The sequence below is a fragment of the Drosophila takahashii genome, chromosome 2L (assembly GCF_030179915.1).
Source record: "Drosophila takahashii strain IR98-3 E-12201 chromosome 2L, DtakHiC1v2, whole genome shotgun sequence".
Classification (NCBI taxonomy): Eukaryota; Metazoa; Arthropoda; class Insecta; order Diptera; family Drosophilidae; genus Drosophila; species Drosophila takahashii.
Genome location: NC_091678.1, coordinates 3,105,662 through 3,125,781, shown reverse-complemented (window position 1 = coordinate 3,125,781; position 20,120 = coordinate 3,105,662). Strand labels below are relative to the sequence as shown.

The following is a 20,120-nucleotide window of genomic DNA, read 5'->3' as shown; positions in this document are numbered from 1 at the left end:
CAGAGGTTTTTAGCCATATTTGGTAGCAAAAAGCATATCCATTCACACCTCCCACTCAAAGGCGGCATAACCATTAAATCAACATCAAATTCTGGTGGCAGTAAAAGTGCCTTAAAACGTTTGTAATTGAAATTTATTGTGCCGCAAGTGTTGCACAAATTATTTTGTTTGATATGGCCGAGGAATAGATCGATAGATATATAAGTAGATACCGATCCCAGATCGAGGATCCAAGTGGGTTTTGCCGCCAATCGAATCGTCGCTTAGTGGAGCAATCAATCGACTATATATGGTCGGCTGACTGGGGAAAACACTTAGCCAAGACGATTTCATTTGGCTTTATGGCCAACCAAAATCGGACATGTGAGAAAAACTAAGGCAGCTGAGAGCTAAGAGCCGAGGTAGAAAGAAGAATTGGGCTGGGAAAAAGTTATTAATATGGGTCGATTGCCCCGGGGCAACGAAAAGCGGCAGACTCTTCTAGTTGGCTTCCAATTTTGGTAGCTTGATTTGTCACGATGCTTTTTTCTGGTTTCCTTGCATTTCGTTTTTTTTCCTTTTTTTTTGCCAACCGGGAGAGGACAAACAAATTGGTCTGTAGTTGAAAATTGACAAGAATTTCGTGACTTTGTCACCTCTTTTTCCCTTTTTTTTTTGAGGTTTTTTTTTTGTTTTTCTGCCGAGATCTTACAACGCCCTCGAAGGCAGCAGGAGCTTTCTTTCCTTGTGGCCTCCGCTCGTTAAGTGGCAGGCAGCGCGTGCGCATTAAAGTCGCTCCACCGGCTTCAAGTTGGGTTCCCTCTAGTCCCCTTAACCCCCCTTTATACCCCACAGCCTGCGCCCCCGCCCCTGGAAATCACTTCATCATCGGACATCGGGCCATTCTAAAGTCAAAGCTGCGACTGAAAAACTTTTGTCAGATTTATTTCTCGGTTTCGTTGGTGTTTCTTTTTACTGCTGCCGGTGTTGTTGTTGTTGTTTTGGCCAAGTTGTATAGTGTACACTATTCCCATACTCTGTGGTTAAGGGTCTTTGAGTGATATTGAGAGGAAATAAAAACTTTAAACGGAACTTTTCTGAATATTTTGGTTTTCCTATTACAATATTGTTATTATTGATAGTATTTATATTAAACCAAGTACATCGGGAACACAGTATTATTTATAATTATAAATATTATTTAAAATATTAAACAATTGAAAAAAAATAATAATATTATTAAAATTGTATTGCAAGTTTTAAATGTTTTATAGCTTTAACAAATAACATAAATGTATAAAAATAAGTAAAAAACAATAATTAGGAAAATACCTCTAAATTAAAGAATTTCATCAGTAAGGGCATGAAAAGTTCCCCCACGGATACAATGATTTCCTGCTTACTTCATTTGGTTTATTGTGATTTTTATTTCTTATCCCTTTCTTCGGTTCGTTTGGTTTTTTGTGTGTTGGCTCTACCTGTAACCTTTTGCACTTGGTACCCTTTTTTCAATTTAATGAATTTTTTTCGCCGTCGTTTTCTTTTTTCTTTTTCTGCACCCAGTGACAGGCTACAAGAGGCTAAGGTTGCGGGGAAATCGGGAAGTCTGGGCACTGGATACTCGAATACTCTGGGGACAACTGCAGATGCATGTCGCCTTCAGAGCCTCGAGTTTCTATTTATTTCGGGTGTTATCAATCGGCCATCGAGGGGAGGTGGGTTGGCTAAGATGGGGGTGGGGATATCATGGCAACGCCCTGAATACTCGAATATTCGCATCCATCCGGAATATGCATTTGTTCTGTCCCTCAACGGCGGCCCATTGAATTGTTTATGGTCAAGTTTATAACATTTTGGCCAGACTGCCAAATTGAGAAGAAGAGAACCAAATGCAAAGTTCGTGTCTGTTTTGCTTAGTGACACCACCTCCGAACAATGCGAATATTGTGGCACTGAAAATAAAATTTAAATGCAAGTTTGAAAAGACATGCGATAAATAAAATAAAGTTAAAGTTAGATTTATATTTTTTTAAATTTTTATAATCGATTAAGGTTACAGGAACAGTATGCCATAAATCATCCCAGTTTGAAGCCTTGACAATAGTTTTCTTCGTATTTTCTCAGTGTGCCTGCTTTTTTGCCACCAAGTAGGCCAATATGAGTTGACATTAGGGAGAACATGGCCAAGAGGAGCAGCAACAACTGGCGACTCGCATCCCATGGACCCAAACCCAAACCCAAACCCATCGACATCGACGCCATCGCCATCGCCCTAGACTGACCTCGTTGTACCTTGTTGGTTATTGTGGTTGTTGCCTTCTTTTTTATTTTTTTCTTGCTGGCCAATTTGCTGCAATTGCATTTCCCAGTTGGAAACTACTGGCAGAAACGACTCCAAGTGTGCCACTTTGCCCGCCGAGATCATGTCGAGGCCAAAGGCAAAGTGGGTGAAAACAGGGAAAACAAGAAAGGAAGCTATCTTCGGCCAGCCGAAGCTTATATACCCTTGTAGATAAAAGAATACTCACTCGGTGCAGTTCCAGGGATTCCAGATTCAGCGTTTCGATTTATTTCAATTTTGTTTTTAAGTAGTCAAGAATCAAAACGCCTACTTCCTACAAAGTTACAATGAATTTTCTTATATTTGATTGGGAGCCTTAAGATATAGTGGTCCGATCCGGCTGGCTCCGACATATGTACTACCTGCAATAGAAAGAAGACCTTCGGGAAAGTTTCATCGCGATAGCTTTAAAACTGAGAGACTAGTTCGCATAGAAACGGACAGACGGACAGACGGACAGACGGACAGACGGACAGACGGACAGACGGACAGACGGACATGGCTAGATAGACTCGGCTATTGGTGCTGATCAAGAATATATATACTTTATGTGGTCGGAAACGTCTCCTTCACTGCGTTGCAAACATCTGACTGAAATTATAATACCCTCTACAAGGGTATAAAAATGGAAAAATAAGTCAATATTTGTGTTGGAAAATATGATCGAATTGGGTCATGTGATGCAATCTCATGGGCTGTGGTACGAGGTACTGACTACGACTAATGCTTTTGGCCAGTTGGGTCACACGTGATGTGGCTCGTTTTGGGAGCAAGTAATTTCTTCAAGCCTATAAGATGATTTTTTATATTTAGCACAGAGAAAATAGTATTTTAAGGATCAGTTTCGTATTACTATGGTACATTTATCACGTAGGTATCACTTTTACCATTTAATATTGTAAGTTTGATTTTCAAAAGTGATATTTCCCTTTAAAGCCCGCTAAGCACTTTTTTCTTCATTTGAAATTGGAAAATTGAGGTATGTATATTTCAAAATAACTTAAGAAAAACTATTAAAAAAATGAAAAGTTTAATTAATTAATTAATTAATTAAATAAGGTCAATTCTACCTTATTTCTTTTCAATAAGAGACAGATTTGAATAATGCCAAATTTACAATTCAAACACATCTACTTGATATTTTATAGTATCAGATACTTCATAAAAATTATAAAAATACTATTTTAATATAACAAATTCATTTAAAAAAGTATATGCACGCTCTCAAGCTAAAAAAAAAATTCAAAACACCTTAAAAAGGAACAGGTCAGTCCCACATTTAATCACTAACCAACAGAATCCGTTTAAAATTCTTGAAAAATTGTGCCAACCATTAACATCTCTTGCAGATTTCATATCTCGCACGCGTCTCCCGACTCCTCCAGCCCCCAAATAATGTATTTTCTTTAACCACTCCGCCTTTGAGCAAACAACGATCAATAAGGAGGCAGCTGCCACGCCCCACTTTACGTATATGAATATGAGTCTGCCAACAATTTGCCCCTGCCAATAATTCAATTAGGTAGCCAAAAGGGGGAATAAAGGAGTTTCGGGCAGGGAAGCATTAATTTCACAATTGGCGCACATTAATCAATGGGGCCGCGATCTTCGGGGTGGAGCCAAGTGCCACAACAAGTACCTAGTACTAAGGATAGCTCCTTAGCTAAGTTGCTCCTCCGGGTGGCTGCAATTAAAAGTAGATTAATAATTCGCCCCCCTCTTTTCGAGGCTCTCGAGTGGCCGCAGCTACTCAGGTGTAGACAACGTTGTCGATGTCGTTGTCATCCTCACTTTCCTAGCCTTTAAAAAGGGGCTAAGGGGATATAAAGCGACTCAAATTACCCACTGGTAATGTGAGGGGACTATGAGTCTGCGGGACTAGCCCACTTTAATTGCACATTTCATACTTGTTAATTTTTCAATTTTCCTGCCCACCGACTGCGACGTTGAGCGGTTGACCACTTGCCAAATGTCGAATGCTGGATACTGGATGTTGAATGTTGGATGCCGAATACGAATGTTGAATGTCCGGTGCCGAATGCTGGATGCTGAACGTTTGTTTGTCATCTAGCCGGGGAGACTCAAGACTCTAGACTTGAGACCCGATGGACCCCTTGGACCACACAGACGGCGCTCCAACTGGGCTAAAGTGCACCTAGAAAAAAAGTCACTTACATAAAGTTCACATAAGATAAAGTATCTTAACATTATATATTAAATGATATAGATATTTTATTTTATTTTATTCTAAAATAATTTACAAATTAAATCATTTGTGTAGTATGTAAGTGTAGACATAAGACGGATATCTCAGACAAATCAAAAGATGGATAAAAGATCTTAACATTATAAATGAAATAGTATAGATATTTTATTTTATTCTAAAATAATTTACTAATTAAATAAAAGATGTGGGTAGTATGTAAATGCGGGTCTGTGTGTATTTTTAAAATAGAAATATTTTGTGTTAATTTACAATTAATATATTAGTAGGCATATTCTTTCAGTGCATCTGCTCCCGTGGCGGCTGCTGCTCCCAATCGATACAGGTGGACATGCGACTGACCCACCTCGATGCTCAGCGGGCGGTGCAGCTGCTGCAACTGTGGGGGCGCCAGTCCTAGCCCCACCCACTTCGCCCCTCTCCCTCCCCCCTCCCCCTGAGGAACGCTTTTCACTGCATTTGGAGCAAATTAATTGCCAGCGATTAAATTTCAAATTTTCCATGCAAGCCCAAAGCCCGAAAACCCATTCGCTTCCGTGCGGCGACTTTTGCGTGAGCCAAACTGCAAACAGCAAAACTCCAAACTCAAGACTCAAGACTCTAAACTCTAAGCTTCCCGCCTCCCTTTTCCATCGAAGTTATAAAGTGAAAATCATTAGTTTTCATTTGTGGCGTTTAGGGCGTGTGCCGTGGATCGGGATCGTGCAGCTATTTTGCATTGCAAATTAACAAAAATAAAGCAAGCACACACACACACTAAAAGTGCAATTTTCACTTGCGCGACCATAACATTTTCCTCATCGCATCGTTTTGGCAGTTGCATGTCAACTTTTGGCCATATCCTGTGGAGTCTTGGAGTATGGAAGCATGGATCGAGGGAAAATAGAGGCGGTAATTAAAGCCAGTCGAGAGTTACCCCTGACAGATATTCCAATGTGGGCGTTGTGGATATGAGCGGTTCGACTGCCCGAGAAAAAAAGCAATAGAAAGGTAGCAATGGGGCTGGGAAAATCACAACTAATAGCACTCACATAAAAAATAGTTTATGGCTTAGTTTATTTATGTATTTATAAGTACTTCCATTGAATATAGAAGTTTAAGTAATATGCAAAATTACTGTAGGTTGAAATTACCCTATTTCATATAACATTTCTTCTCTGTGTAAAAAATAGGTTTATAAAATAAATAATATACGAAAGCAAAAACTTTATTTTGATTTATTTATTTTTGGAAAATTGCTTATTAAAATAATTTCGAAATTTAAATAAATCAAGCTTAAGTTTAATCAGAAAGCTTTCCCCTTTAAAAAACCTAAATACCAAATAAACTTTATACCACAAAAAGAAATCTTATATTTAGATCACATAACCCCCTATTCAAAAACTAAATTATAGCCCGAATATTTCATTTTTGTGGCCCTTACAATTACCCTGCTAATTGCCGGCTGCGTTTCTTCACGGATCGTCCTTGAGATTCGATTCGATTCGGTTCGATTCGGTTTGGTCCACCCCCTTTTGGATAAACGACTTCCATTCTATTCCTGAGAAATTGAGTGGCCCAACATCGTGTTTCGGATTAGTCGCGTCAATAGTGCCATAAACATAAATCTGCAAGTTAATGGGCAGGAAGGTGGACCTAGACAACCTGGCTACCAGTTTGGTATCCCCTGCTCAAGTTTTGCAGTCGAAGCCCGGCAATTACGCAGCAAATTAAAATCAAATAACTTAGCATGAAAATCGAGCAAGCCATAAAAATCACATGCAAATTATAGAGTATCCAATAACCAGGCCGGCACAAGTGGCAGTAGCTCCGAAGCTTCGCAGCTCCTTCTTGGCCGCCTGAGAAATTGTTGTAATTTGCGCCACGGAGAGACCTGTCCCAGCATCGCTTTTAGCCAGCGGCGCTCCAATAAAGCCTTAAACAAATGAAGTTATTTGAGCCAATAAAAAATGGCAGCCACAAAATGATGGGGAGCCATCGCATCCTTAGCAGTTGTATGTCAAGCGGAAAGGGAAAGTTTGTTGGGACGGTTGGGTTGGTGGATCTTTCAGGTGCGGTTTGATATTTTTCATGATAGAATAGTAATTTTTAATGTTATTTGCATCCACAAAAATATTAGCTACACTAAAACATATAAAATAAAGTGGGTAGTTTGTAAAACAGATAAAATAAAGTGGGTAGTTTGTAAATGCGGGTCTGCGTCACTTTTAAAGTTAATATTAAAATACTACAAATTTTTTAGCTTTTAAATTTTAAAATAAAATCTAGATTCTTTGCAAATACCATAACTAAAATTTATATACTCGAGAAAATAACTAGGTTATTTTTTGTAAGTAAAAAATCCGCACCTGTTGGCAATTGAGGATTGGGGGCCTTAGCAACTCCTTTAACAAGTGCCATAAATATTGAAGAAGAACCGGCCACTTGTTCCCAGATCTCCAATGTTCTGCGGATCCTTAAGGGTTCGGGAGATCGAGTTCAAAATCTGGTTTATTTTGGTCCGGCCCTTTCTTAATGCACACCTTTCGAGTGCTGCAACTCAGGGGCAATTTGTTATTTGCCAAATAATTATATGGCATCTTCTCGTTGGCCGTTTGGCTTATTTAGAGCTTTATTTATTAAAGCATTTAATGTAAAATTGTTTGCCCAGGCCAGGGGCCATCATTAAACAAAGTAAATTGTGTGTATAAATCAATATCGGGCTGCGGCTAATTAATATCAATGTTGATTTTGTTGACTCCGAAAAAATACAAAAAAAAACCCCTGCAACACCCACGAAGCTATGCCCCTTGTGAAATTGCTTTTCCAGCGATTTTAAAACTTGCATATTTTATGCCCATAAAGTGGATCATAAAGTAATTAATGCACTAAAATGCGACATCAAAATGCTTCGGGCAGAGTCAGCCGAAAGAAATTTCTTTCAGCATTTCGTTGCAGCTTCGTGGGTTGGCTGCACCACCAGCAGTGCACTGGAAAAATATCTTATTAAAAGATAAAAAATAATTAAAAGACTTTGCTTACAGTTTTTAAACATTTTAATATTTGGTATATCAAATGATTTTAACATACAACTTTAAATATTTCAGGAAACATAAGGGTTTAATAAATTTAACATTCTCAGTTAAGTAATACTTAAGTAACAGTTTCCAGAATTGTTAGCATCAAATTAGTAATCTTCTTAATTAATAGAAATATTATTTAGTATTTAACAATATTATTCTCAGTGCTTAAGCCACAGAAACAACAAAGCGTCTGCAATCAATCTTGAGGCGGCGTTTTGCTGGGCGTGTTCTCTTTGCTCTGAGGTTGCACCTACGCTGCTTGCTGCAGTTTGGGTGCAGCATTCGGTTTCAGCCTGGGATTAAGACCCTTTGCCACGTTTCAGGATCCCGCATCTTCTTCACATAATTACAGAGTGTTCTCCTCTTTATTCGGTATTTTTTTTTTGGTTTTTTGGCATGCGTAAAGATTCTGAAAACGGGAACTTGGCGGCCGGGCTTTCTTTTTTGCCTTTTTGGCCCTTTGGTCTGACAGCGACTGACAGACAGCAATTGCCAAATAATAAATAATTAGTCGGGGCGGCTCAGAGGGGCGTGGCTAAGTGACATGGCATGCATTTTTCATGGCGTTAAATCAAATATTGGCTGGCCAAAAAAAAAAGTTCGCCAGCTAGAGAAAGCGGGTGCGACCCAAATTTCCGGAGATCGGGAATTAATAATTCCACAGAAAAAATGTTAATTAAGATATTAAGGGCGATGAGTTAAGTTATTTTATCCATATTACTGCCAGGTTTCGCATAAATTATTTTAACATTTAACAACGAAAACCGGATTTCAATTTAATTTTGCTAAAAAATATTAAAGTAACATACTAACATTTACAACTAATAGCAAAGTGTGTTTTTAAGTATTTACAGATATAATTTCATTAATTTTTATGAAACTTTAATATTTATGAAACGTAAATATTTCAAATATATTTTAATATAAAAATATAAAATTTTGTTATTATATTTATTTAACCAAAACAATGACTTAATTATTATAAAATTTCTAACAGAATAAATACCATATTTTATTTACTTACTTAACATTATATTAACAGTTTCATAAGTCAGCTGTCCAGAAAAACAGCTGAGAGCACCTGTTTGCGGGAGAAAAAAGCGAATGAGCTTGTGAAAAGCAAAAGCTGATAAGAGAAACCACTTGTTGAACGAAAAATAAAGCTTTCGATCAGTTCACTTTTAGCAGCTGCACTTGTCTCTACACTTTGCCACTATATAATAGAGTATCCAAGATCAAAATGTCGACGGTTGTGAGGAAACTTATCAGCACAGTTAATGCTGCCAAGCCGGTGGCTCCCTACAAGTAAGTATAATATATAACCAATAGCTTATTTAATTGTTATTAATTATAATATTTATATAGTCAGGCCGTGGTGGCCGATCGTACTGTTTATGTGTCCGGATGTCTGGGTCTCGATAAGGACACCATGCAGTTAGTTCCCGGCGGACCAACGGAGCAAACGGAAAAGGCCCTGGAAAATCTACAGGCTGTGCTTAAGGCAGCGGATTCCGGAGTGGACAAGGTGGTGAAGAACACCGTTTTCCTGAAGGATCTCAACGATTTCGGGGCCGTCAACGAGGTCTACAAGAAGGGTGAGTTCTGTTGTAATAAATACATAGAAAAATATCATTTCTATTTTGTTTTTTATTTTAAGCTTTTATTTTATAGTATTTTATTAACTTTACTTTATTTTATTATGCGTCTTAAATCGATTTATTTCTTTTATAATCTTAGTATTACTCCATAATTGAGCTCATATAGCCAATACCTACTGTATACCGGCCTTTCGATCGATGTCGCCTGATAAGGCAATAGGAATCGTTAGCGCCTTATCGCCCTATTTATTGTTTACCTACTATAAACATTTTATTACATATTATTCTTGTTGTATTACCAAAAAACAAAAACTGTATGCTTTATGTTTGCTTATCTGCCGTTTCAGTGTTCAATAAGGATTTCCCGGCTCGCAGTTGTTTCCAGGTGGCCAAGCTACCGATGGACGCTCTAGTGGAGATCGAGTGCATCGCCTTGACGGGATCTGTCGAAACCAAGACCGTGCAATAGCAACTAAAACCCAGTAAACTTTGAGAAAATATATTAAAGCAAAGGTTAAATTTGGAAAAAAAAATGTTCTTTGTTAAATTAAAAATATCATATTTCTTATGCATTTTTTAAATAATTTTTTTATGATATTTCATTTAAATATAAAAGTTTTTAAATTTAAAAGTAGTAAAGTTTTCCTTAAAGTTTAGTAAAATCCAAAACCTTTTCGAAATAAAGTCATAAAAGCCGAGAAACATTTTCTGCCCGGTGTTATGTAAACAGGCAGCAACTAGCAACATGCAACATGCAACGTGCCGACGTTGAGTTGTTGTTGCTGTTGTTGGATATGATGACTGCACAGGGAGAAAGATTAACAATTTAGAGTATTAAATTTATAAAAAAATTTGAAGATAAAAATAAAATATAAGACACCTGATTAATATATAATTTTAAATGACAATTTTATTACAAACATAACACATTTAAATTATTTTAAAACCACTTGTAAAGGTGTCTCAAAATATGCAACAATATATTTTAGATTCGAGTTTTTATTTGAGCTTGAAGAAATATCGACAGTTTTCTACTTCTCGATAGTTAATGTGTGTTTTCCCCTTAAAGCATCGATATTATCGAATTGATATTGTCTAAATATCGATAGTTTTTCTAACGATTCATATTTTTCACTGCATACTTTCAGACACCTTTATAAATAATTGATTAAAAATTATATTCCTACCAAAACTTTCTTTCCGTGTATGCTCCATATTGATGCGGCTGCCTTTCAGGCTCTTTTCGCCTTTTACGGACCCGACTCCCGGACTCGTGTTTTGTCTAGCATTTGTTTTGATTTTTATTTAAATTTCAGTGAATTTGTCTGCACTCGGCTGCCTTTTGGATGATTTATTGTCCTTGTTGCAGCGAGTGGAGTGCCTGGTGTGAATATGAGTGGTTGCGATGCGGCACGATTATATGGTGATGGTGGTTATAATGGCTGCGACTATTTTCCCCGGCTAACCATTCATTTTTCAGCACCTTTGCGATATTGTTGCACCCGCAGCGTGCAACATCCACGTTGATGTGCCCCATAGTGTAATTAATTCGCGGTGCATCCGCCAAAACAGACAGTCTGGCAATAAATATCCCTGAAATGACGACAATGGACGACGTACGCCTACGCAAAAAAAGGGAACTTGAAGTGCGACTAATTAATTTCGACGCACGACAAATGAAGCCGAAAAAAAAGAGGGGATCCGATCCTCTGGAGCGGTGAAAGTGCGCATAATTTACACGCACGGGCCCAAAGGTTTATGCCCAAATTAAACTCACAATTCTGTTGTACATTTTTACCAATTTGCTTATCAGCCAAAAGGTAGTGGTTTCCGTTGGCCAATTAAGAAAGCCACATGCGGTGGCCATCCAACGCCGTGGATATCCGTTTACATATGTTTTTTGGCCAGTTGCAAGTTGTCATAATTAAAATATTATCCGGATTGCGAGGCCTTGCCGCAGGGTAATTAGTTGTTAAACTGAGCTTTCACTTGCCGTCTTACAAATGACGGGGGATTTTGTATCTTAATATGTGATAAGATATATCTTATCTTCTAAAATAATACTGCTTTAAAAAGCGGTTATCTTTACAGAATCTTTACTTGTATGTAATGTGTAAAGAATATATAAAGTTACATTTATGTACTTTACTATTAAAAAGTTTTAGAAAGAAGGTATTATTACTTTTTTCATAAAAATATATATGCAGGAAAAAACCCATTTTTGAATCTAGCGCCTATTTAAAAGTAATGCATACTTTTAGGGCTGCCGTTATAAAAACACTAGGGGGATTCCCTAAACTGTTGAATTGCTGAATTGTTGAATTTTGGTCAGCTGTTAATCAGCTGTTCCATACAAAGTCAACTTTCAGAAATTTCAGCAATTCAACAGCCTCGGGGCTGCTGAAAATTTTGTTGAATTGCTGAAAAGCCAGAGTTGTCACCTTTTTTTAAAAGTCGTGGCAACTCTGTAACATTTTAGTACCACCAGTACGCATTATTTATTTTAAAATCAACTTAGAAAGCATATTTGTGGTTCTTTTTACCTTGGTAACACTTTTAGACAGTTACTAGCAATAATAAATCAAATTTTACATGCTTTAAGTTCCGTGAAACTTTTCAACAAATAACAGCTGTTTGAAAATTCAACAGGAACCATTTTGGGTCGTTCCCTTAATTGCTGAAATTTTTTGTTGAATTTTCAACAATTCAGCAATTCAACAGTTTAGGGAATCCCCCTACTGCCTTTCACACAAAACACTATTAGTTAGAGATGGCAAATTAAACAATGATATAAATACTAATTTTTAAATTGCAATACACGAAAGCATAAAAATATTCATATATTCCCTGATTAAGATAGATAAAAGGCAGATATAAAATTATGTTTAATATTTTCTATTTCTGTTTTCATTACATCTTATTTAATTAGGATTTATCAAAAGACAGGCAAGTGTTATCGCACTATCGGCTAAAAACGGGCTAAATATATCGATAAGCATCGCCATTCGCCGCGAAATGCAACAACAATGCAACGACTATCGCCCATCCCTAATACGAACTTACAATCAATATGCAATGCGAGTAAATGTGGAAAACAGCAACAAATCGAGCAAAATAATAGCAGTGACAATATTAGTGCATTCTGCACCTGTGAATAACAATTTGGAAAAGTGAAAATCGTGGGAAAACGTCGTGGAAAGCCGCTTGGAAAGGCCAGGTACAAAAACATACACACACAAGTGCACGTCAGAGAGACGGGCTCACACACACGCACGCACACACTGGCAGCCCGTCTTTTCCATGACAAAGTGAAATAGAAGAAACGTTGGGAAAAATAAAGAAAGCAACAAATTGAAAATAAAACAACGTCTGGCATTTGAAAAGACCCCTTTTGGATATATATATACATATCGGTCATCGGTCGGCGGTGCGTGTAAAACAACGGTTCTTGTATTAATTGCACGTATATGTACATAACAATTATATTGTCGCCGTGTGAGTTTTTTTTTTCACCGTTTCTTTTACGCGGAGAGATCGGCTGGGCCATCATATATTTACATATATACAAGCATATATCCCGATATCTGCGATATATGGGGCGACAAAGGAAGTGACGGCGCAGTTCGGCGATCGGGATTGCCGCCCCCGGGATCCCGGGATAATCGCAATATTGCGAATATATTCGCGAATAAAAACCGCCGCTTCCCCAAATAGACATACATACACACATGCAGATGTACGTTTGTTTGCCTGTGTGTACATATATCGCGCTTGACACCCTAACATTTGCGTGGAATGTTTGCACAAAAAATAAAGCAACAACAAAAGAAAAAGTGGTGAAGAGATAACTAGGGACCACCCTACTCGGATTATCTTATAAACAAGGAAACTAATCCCTTAACCATAATCTTTATCTTCTAGGATTGCTGACTAAAGGAACTCTTAGGATTGTGCTCTCGTTTCGTGGAATATTATAATATAAAACGAAGAAAGAAGCCACCGTCATCGGAAAAGTCGGAAAAGCACCTGCTTTTCCTGCAGCTCCCTGCTCCGCAGTCGTCCGGACCGCCAATAAAGTGGAGGAGCAGTGCCGACGCTTGCAAAGCATGAATCTACGGGGAAATCCTCCCAAGAAGGAGGGCAAAATGCGTATACGCGCTTTTCCGGTGAGAACTCTATAAAAATAATTTGGGGAATCCCCGAAAAGCTAAGATATTATAAGGATTTTTTATCCTATATGAGGAATATCAGAAATATATAAATTTTGTAACCCCTTTTTATATTAGTTGTACTATCTTGATAATATTCATTTGTTATAATCAGGGACCGTAAATAATCATTATTTGAGATTTTTATTTTAAAAGGCCTACTGAGGTTTTTACAAGTTTTAATCAACAATTTAACTGGTTTTTATGCACTTTATAGACATGAACAAATAACAGATAATTTGCTTTCCAGATTTGTTGAAATGCATATACTTTGTGGACAAGAGTAAAAAGAACGTTATTTTTGACGTTTAAAACAAAATATCACAGTAGTCTTTTTAAAATAAAAATCTCAAATAATGATTATTTACGGTCCCTGGTTATAATACTAATATTGTATTATTATAAAAACCATTAAGTTAATTATTAATATCAAAAATATTCCTTTATTACTTTAACTCAGTTCTTCCCTTAATCATCCCATATCAAAAATAAATATTTAAATTTGTTTAACCCTTTATATATTAGTTTTACCATATTGATAATATCCATTTAATATAATACTAATATTTTATTATTAAAAAAAACAATTAACCTAATTATTTTTATCAAAAATATCCCTTACTTACTTAAACTTAACCTTTCCTATACTCTAGAACTATAATATATAGCAAGGGGTACTAAAGGTAACGGTCAGGTTTATGGAGTGAGTAGATAAAGTAATTGAGTTATAGCCCAAATAGAATTTATTTTTGGAACTATAGCTTCAAGTTATTGCAGTTTGACTGTTTATACGGATAGGGTTTGGTTTGATAGAAGGCTATTTTTAAACACTGATAGCAGCAAACATTTTTAAATGTAATCTCTCAAGTTTTTCGCCTTACATTCCATTGTACTAATCGCATTTTGTATTGTTTTTCTGCTCTTAATAACCTAACAAACATTAAGTAACGACTTGACTTGCTTTGCTGTTTTATAACTTTGACTTTAGATGACAGTTTACCTGAAAAATCTGTCGATTGCAGCGTGAACAGGCAACATTTTCCGATAAGATAGTTGCGAGGACTGCGGCGTACTTTGAACCCCAGAGGTTTGCAAAAAAAGCAGTGAATATTTATTAAATATTCTATAACTAATACCGAAAAAATGTCAGGCGACAAGAAAATCAAACCGAACAAAACTAAAACACACACACAAACATCAAACACACAAACCGGGGACAGGGGAGAATTTTGAAACACATTTTAGTTTTTAAGTTACAACGAATTCAATCGTAGTTTTCGAGAAATTATTGTTCCCCAAACAGCACACGAGAAAAGTCTGTGAACAGCCGTATGTGGAGAGCAGGGTGAAGGGCGAGACCCGAAACGCGAGTAGAACTCTGTCCGGAGTACGGAGCACGGAGCACAGAGGAGGAGGAGGAGCAGTCAGGAGCAGTGGATGTGGCAAAGAAGTCGTCACCATTCGGTCGTCAAACCAAAGTCGGTCCCGCAAGGCACCCGCCTCAGCAGCGGGCCATCAGGAGGATCGGAGGAGCTACCATCACCAGCAGCGGAGAGGAACGGGTGAGCTGGAGCAGCGTAGCCATCTCATGCACGGCCGCGATCCCCGCCAGCAGCAGCCGGAGCCACTGAACAACCTCAACGCCAATGGCCGTTACCACAATCATCATCGCGCGGTGGCCGGCTCCAATGTGGTGGACACGGGTGCTACCTACCGGATGGCCAGGCAAACGCGCAACCTGAACATCAATGTGCCCACCTTCGTCTCCTCGGCACAACAGCAGCAGCAGCATCGTGTTCCCTCGCAGGGATTGGCTGCTGTGCATCGGCGGGCTTACCACTTGACCGCCGGAGCTGCACGAGTGCGGGCGGAGATCAGAACTAGTATGGATAATCAGCCGTCTACGTCTGCATCTATCCGGACGCCATCGCCACCGCCCATTTCCGTGCCACCTCCAGTTCCCGCCGCTCCTGCTGCCGTTAAAACTCCATCTAATCCTACCCCTTCAACCTCGCAAGCCGCCGCTCAAGTGATCGTCGAGAATATAGGAGCGCGGATTAAGGAAATCGCACGAAAATATCCGCTCTGGGTGCCCGATTACAAGCGGAGGGCCTTCAATGTTAGCCTACTTTTAGATAAATACTAAGTTGGGGAACTTAAAAAAATCTATAAAATTTAAATAATTTAAAAGTTAAAAGTTTCCTTTATAGATCACATTTTTTATATAATAACGAGTTAAAATTATTATGTTTTATGAAGTAATCCTAGTATCTATAGTGAAAACATGAGTCAACAAAAATCTATAAAATTTAAATAGCTTACAAGTTAAAAGTTTCTTCTATAGATTACCTTTTTTTTATATAATAACGAATAGAAATTAGTATGTTTTATAAAGTAATCCTAGTATCTATAGTGAAAAGATGAGTCAACAAAAATATATAAAATTTAAATAGTTAAAAATATAATATTTTCCTGTATAGAACCTTTTTTTTTTTATAATAACAAATAGAATCGAGTATTTTTTATAAAGAAATCCAAGTATTTATAAGTTTAGATATTTATTTAGGAAAAAATAATAATATCTATTGCTTCCAAAACCGGTTATATTATAAAAACGTCAAAGTAGAGAAAGTTACCGGTATCAAACTACTAAGATTAGATAATATTATAGTAAATAAGTCAATTTTAATCCCTGAAAAGCACCCCTTTATAACTATAAATATACTAATAAATTCATATCCTTCATATTTTCCAGGCCTCTATGGACGAGAAGTACGTGGAGACCATTTGGGCGAGCCTGAAGAATGCTATCCAGGAGATACAGAAGAAGAACAACTCGGGGCTGTCGTTCGAGCAGCTCTACCGGAATGCGTACAACATGGTGCTGCACAAGCATGGCAACCGGCTGTACTACGGGCTGCGGGAGGTCGTCTCGGAGCATCTGGAGCACAAGGTGCGGGCGGATGTGTTGGAGGCGCTGCACAGCAACTTTCTGCCCAAGCTAAATCAGGCCTGGACGGACCATCAGACCTCGATGGTGATGATACGCGACATACTCATGTACATGGACAGGGTCTATGTGCAGCAGCGTGAGGTGGACAATGTGTACAATCTGGGATTGATTTTGTTCAGAGATCAGGTTAGATATAATATATATATTGTTATTATTATGCCTTAATCCAAATCTACTTGCCAGGTGGTTCGCTATTCAGAGATCCAGAAGGCTCTGCGTGAGAAATTGCTGGGCATGGTGATGGAGGAGCGACATGGCGAGGCCATCAACCATCTGGCCATAAAGAACGCTTGCAGCATGCTAATCACACTTGGGATTAACTCGCGCACCGTCTACGAGGAGGACTTTGAGAAGCCTTTCCTTGCGCAGTCGGCGGCCTTTTACAAATTCGAGTCGCAGAACTTTCTTGCCGAGAACAACGCTGGCGTTTACATCAAGAAAGTGGAGGCGCGCATCACGGAGGAGTCCTCGCGGGCAGCGCTCTATTTGGACAAGGACACGGAGCCGCGCATTGTGCGCGTTGTGGAGGAGGAGCTGATCAAGAAGCACATGCGACCCATTGTCGAGATGGAGAACTCGGGCGTGGTGTACATGATCAAGAATTCAAAGACCGAGGACCTGGCCTGCACATACAAGCTATTCTCGCGCCTGAAGGAGGAGGGTTTGAAGGTGATAGCGGACACCATGTCGGCATATCTGCGCGAGCAGGGACGCATGTTGGTCAAGGAGGAGGAAAACGGCAACACGAATCCCATAACATTCGTGCAGAACTTGCTGGATCTCAAGGATCGCTTCGACCAGTTCCTGGTGCACTCGTTTGCGAACGATCGCATATTCAAGAACGTCATCTCGTCCGATTTTGAGCACTTCTTGAATCTGAACAACAAATCGCCGGAGTATCTATCGCTATTCATCGATGACAAACTCAAGAAGGGCGGCAAGGGAGTGAGTGTTCCATAATCCTAGTTATTGTGGCATTTATAAAGGCTTTCCTTTCTATTTCCACAGATGAGCGAGCAGGAAATCGAGTCCATTTTGGATAAGACAATGGTGCTCTTCCGTTTTCTGTTGGAGAAAGATGTCTTTGAGCGCTATTACAAGACGCATTTAGCCAAGAGATTGCTGCTAAACAAATCAGTCTCTGATGATTTCGAGAAGAACATGATATCCAAACTAAAGGTGGGTTTAAAATCATGTTATGTCTGTATAAATATTTATTACTCCCAACCTAATTGCAGACTGAATGCGGCTGTCAATTCACCTCGAAGCTAGAGGGCATGTTTAAAGACATGTCGGTCTCCAATACGATCATGGATGAGTTCAAGAACTATGTAAATAATAACAATTTATCCCTGGGCGGTGTGGAGTTAACGGTTCGCATACTAACCACTGGCTTCTGGCCCACACAGGTACGTTTCGAAACCCTTATTAGCCTTAAAAAATTGTAAACTATTGAGTTTCCCAAACAGACAGCAACTCCCAACTGCAATATACCCGCCGCACCTCGCGAAGCCTTTGACATTTTCAAGAACTTTTATCTAAATAAGCACTCAGGACGTCAGCTGACGTTACAGCCACAAATGGGTAAGCTATTTGATAATTTCTCCTTGCTAAGTGCGTGTACTTAAAGCGATTTATTTGTACAGGAACTGCCTATATCAACGCTGTGTTTTATGGCCGCAAAGCAGCCGAAAGTGAAAAGGATAAGGATGCACCCAGCTCCAGTTCAAACGGATGTGCAGTGCCCACCACCACACGCAAGCACATTCTGCAAGTGTCCACCTACCAGGTGAGTTTAAATCCTTCCAGTTCAAAATAAATATTAAATATATAACTTTGCAAATTAGATGTGCGTGCTGCTGCTTTTCAACAACCGCGACGTGCTCACCTATGATGACATCCACCAGGAGACGGACATCCCAGAACGAGAGCTGGTCCGAGCTCTGCAATCGCTGTCCATGGGCAAACCCGCTCAGCGATTGCTAGTGCGCAATTCTAAGACGAAAACCAAGGACATTGAGCCCACGGATGAGTTTTATGTGAACGATGCCTTTGTCTCCAAGTTCCACAGGTGGGAAAGCTTTGAAAAATAAGATATAACTCCTGCTAATACTGAAAATCCAAATTTATGCAGGGTAAAGATCCAAACGGTGGCCGCCAAGGGCGAATCGGAGCCAGAGCGCAAGGAGACGCGCGGCAAGGTCGACGAGGATCGTAAGCATGAGATCGAGGCGGCCATTGTGCGCATCATGAAGGCGCGCAAGCGCATGGCTGTAAGTATATGTTTAATAAACTCTCTGCCTATTTCTTATTTATTAATATTTTTTTAATATATTTTCCAGCATAACTTGCTAGTATCGGACGTGACGTCGCAGCTGAAGTCGCGTTTCTTGCCCTCGCCCGTTTTCATCAAGAAGCGCATCGAGGGCCTCATCGAGCGCGAGTATCTGCAACGATCGCCCGAGGATCGCAAAGTTTACAACTACTTGGCCTAAGCGATTCAAGCGGAGCAGCGCAAGAGCAGCAAGATTACACTCATCTTCAAATCGCCAGGGCTAGTTACACACTGAAAACAAAAATCCGCAGCTCTGACAGCATGCGCGCTGAGCACTCGAGCAGCATTGATATTTTTGACCACGATTATAGATGACCGCCAGCCAAAATAACCCGAATGCATAAAAATATTATCAATTAGTGCGCCCCGAATTGTGAAAATTGCGTTTCGCAAAAAACCCATTTTGTAAGCCTGACATTCAAAATTGAACAGTTTAAAATGCTACTGGATAAGGCACCACCATAATTATTATCCCTCTAATATAATTCTCGATATTCTCTAACTACTGTTTATGGTCATTTCTTTGCGCATAACAAGTGTATAGCAGTAAGCCCGAACCCAACCCACACACAACCCACGCACCACCCCATTCAGAGCCACAATTACACCACCCACATCCACACTCACCCACAAGAATCGTACGTAAAGCAAGATAAGAGAAATAATGCATAATGCAAGCCCTAATTGTAAGCAGCTGAGTATAAAATGGTAAAGAAGCAACAACAGAAATCTAAGCAAAAAGGAATATTAATAACTATAAATATAGCTAAAGTAATAAATTTATAAATGAATTATTAATTTTAGTGAGCGTTTGATGTACATTTATACGTCTGGCCCAAATCCAAGTCCTAATCCCCCTGCTAAAAACATTCAAGCCACGTTTTGAGATTCATGTGAACAGAACTTAAAGATCGCAATGATTATTAATTCCTATCTTTATTTTTGTGTACGCCCCAAAGCAAGTGTTTAACGTGAGAAGTGATTATGATTACGATAATCTGTATGAAAGTTGTTTTATCTATTAGTTGATATGTGGAATCAATTCCAAGTATATAGGCAACACAGTTCTGTAATGGATTTGAATTAAGTAGGACACAAAGAATTCATTTTGAATATATTACACGGAAAACAATTTAACGCCGAACAAACGCATGATGGAAAACGGAAGCAAACGCGATCTAAAAATTGTAAATACATTTTTGTTCTTACGTATGAAAAATCGATATAAATAAAACGTATAATGAGCGTTAACATTTAACACAGTTGTTGTCTATCTTTTAAAAACGGATTTTAAAACATTTTCAATTGAATGCTTTTATTCGCCTGTAAAATAAAACTAATTTGGTAACATTTTTTATCC

At 38.7% G+C, this 20,120-nt stretch overlaps 2 protein-coding genes across 3 annotated transcripts; both read left to right on the top strand.

Moving 5' to 3' along the window:
• The first annotated feature begins 8,756 nt into the window (after positions 1 to 8,756).
• On the top strand, positions 8,757 to 9,892 carry UK114 (reactive intermediate imine deaminase A homolog UK114). The gene is made up of 3 exons (XM_017148508.3): positions 8,757 to 8,911; positions 8,972 to 9,201; positions 9,552 to 9,892. The coding sequence occupies exons 1-3, from the start codon at positions 8,847 to 8,849 to the stop codon at positions 9,671 to 9,673; spliced, it is 417 nt and encodes a 138-aa protein (XP_017003997.1). The 5' UTR covers positions 8,757 to 8,846; the 3' UTR covers positions 9,674 to 9,892.
• Positions 9,893 to 12,263: 2,371 nt separating this feature from the next.
• Positions 12,264 to 20,018, top strand: Cul3 (cullin 3). 2 transcript variants are annotated; one of them, XM_070211880.1, is made up of 11 exons: positions 12,264 to 12,421; positions 13,126 to 13,370; positions 16,168 to 16,551; positions 16,609 to 17,370; positions 17,434 to 17,604; positions 17,664 to 17,834; positions 17,895 to 18,009; positions 18,072 to 18,214; positions 18,273 to 18,496; positions 18,560 to 18,698; positions 18,768 to 20,018. In XM_070211880.1, exons 2-11 carry the CDS (start codon positions 13,311 to 13,313, stop codon positions 18,918 to 18,920), a joined length of 2,322 nt encoding a protein of 773 aa, XP_070067981.1. In that variant the 5' UTR covers positions 12,264 to 12,421; positions 13,126 to 13,310; the 3' UTR covers positions 18,921 to 20,018. The 2 variants fall into 2 exon arrangements, with proteins under 2 accessions (XP_070067981.1, XP_017004084.2); XM_017148595.3 differs by lacking the exons at positions 12,264 to 12,421; positions 13,126 to 13,370 and adding an exon at positions 14,615 to 15,531.
• The last annotated feature ends 102 nt before the right edge of the window (positions 20,019 to 20,120 follow it).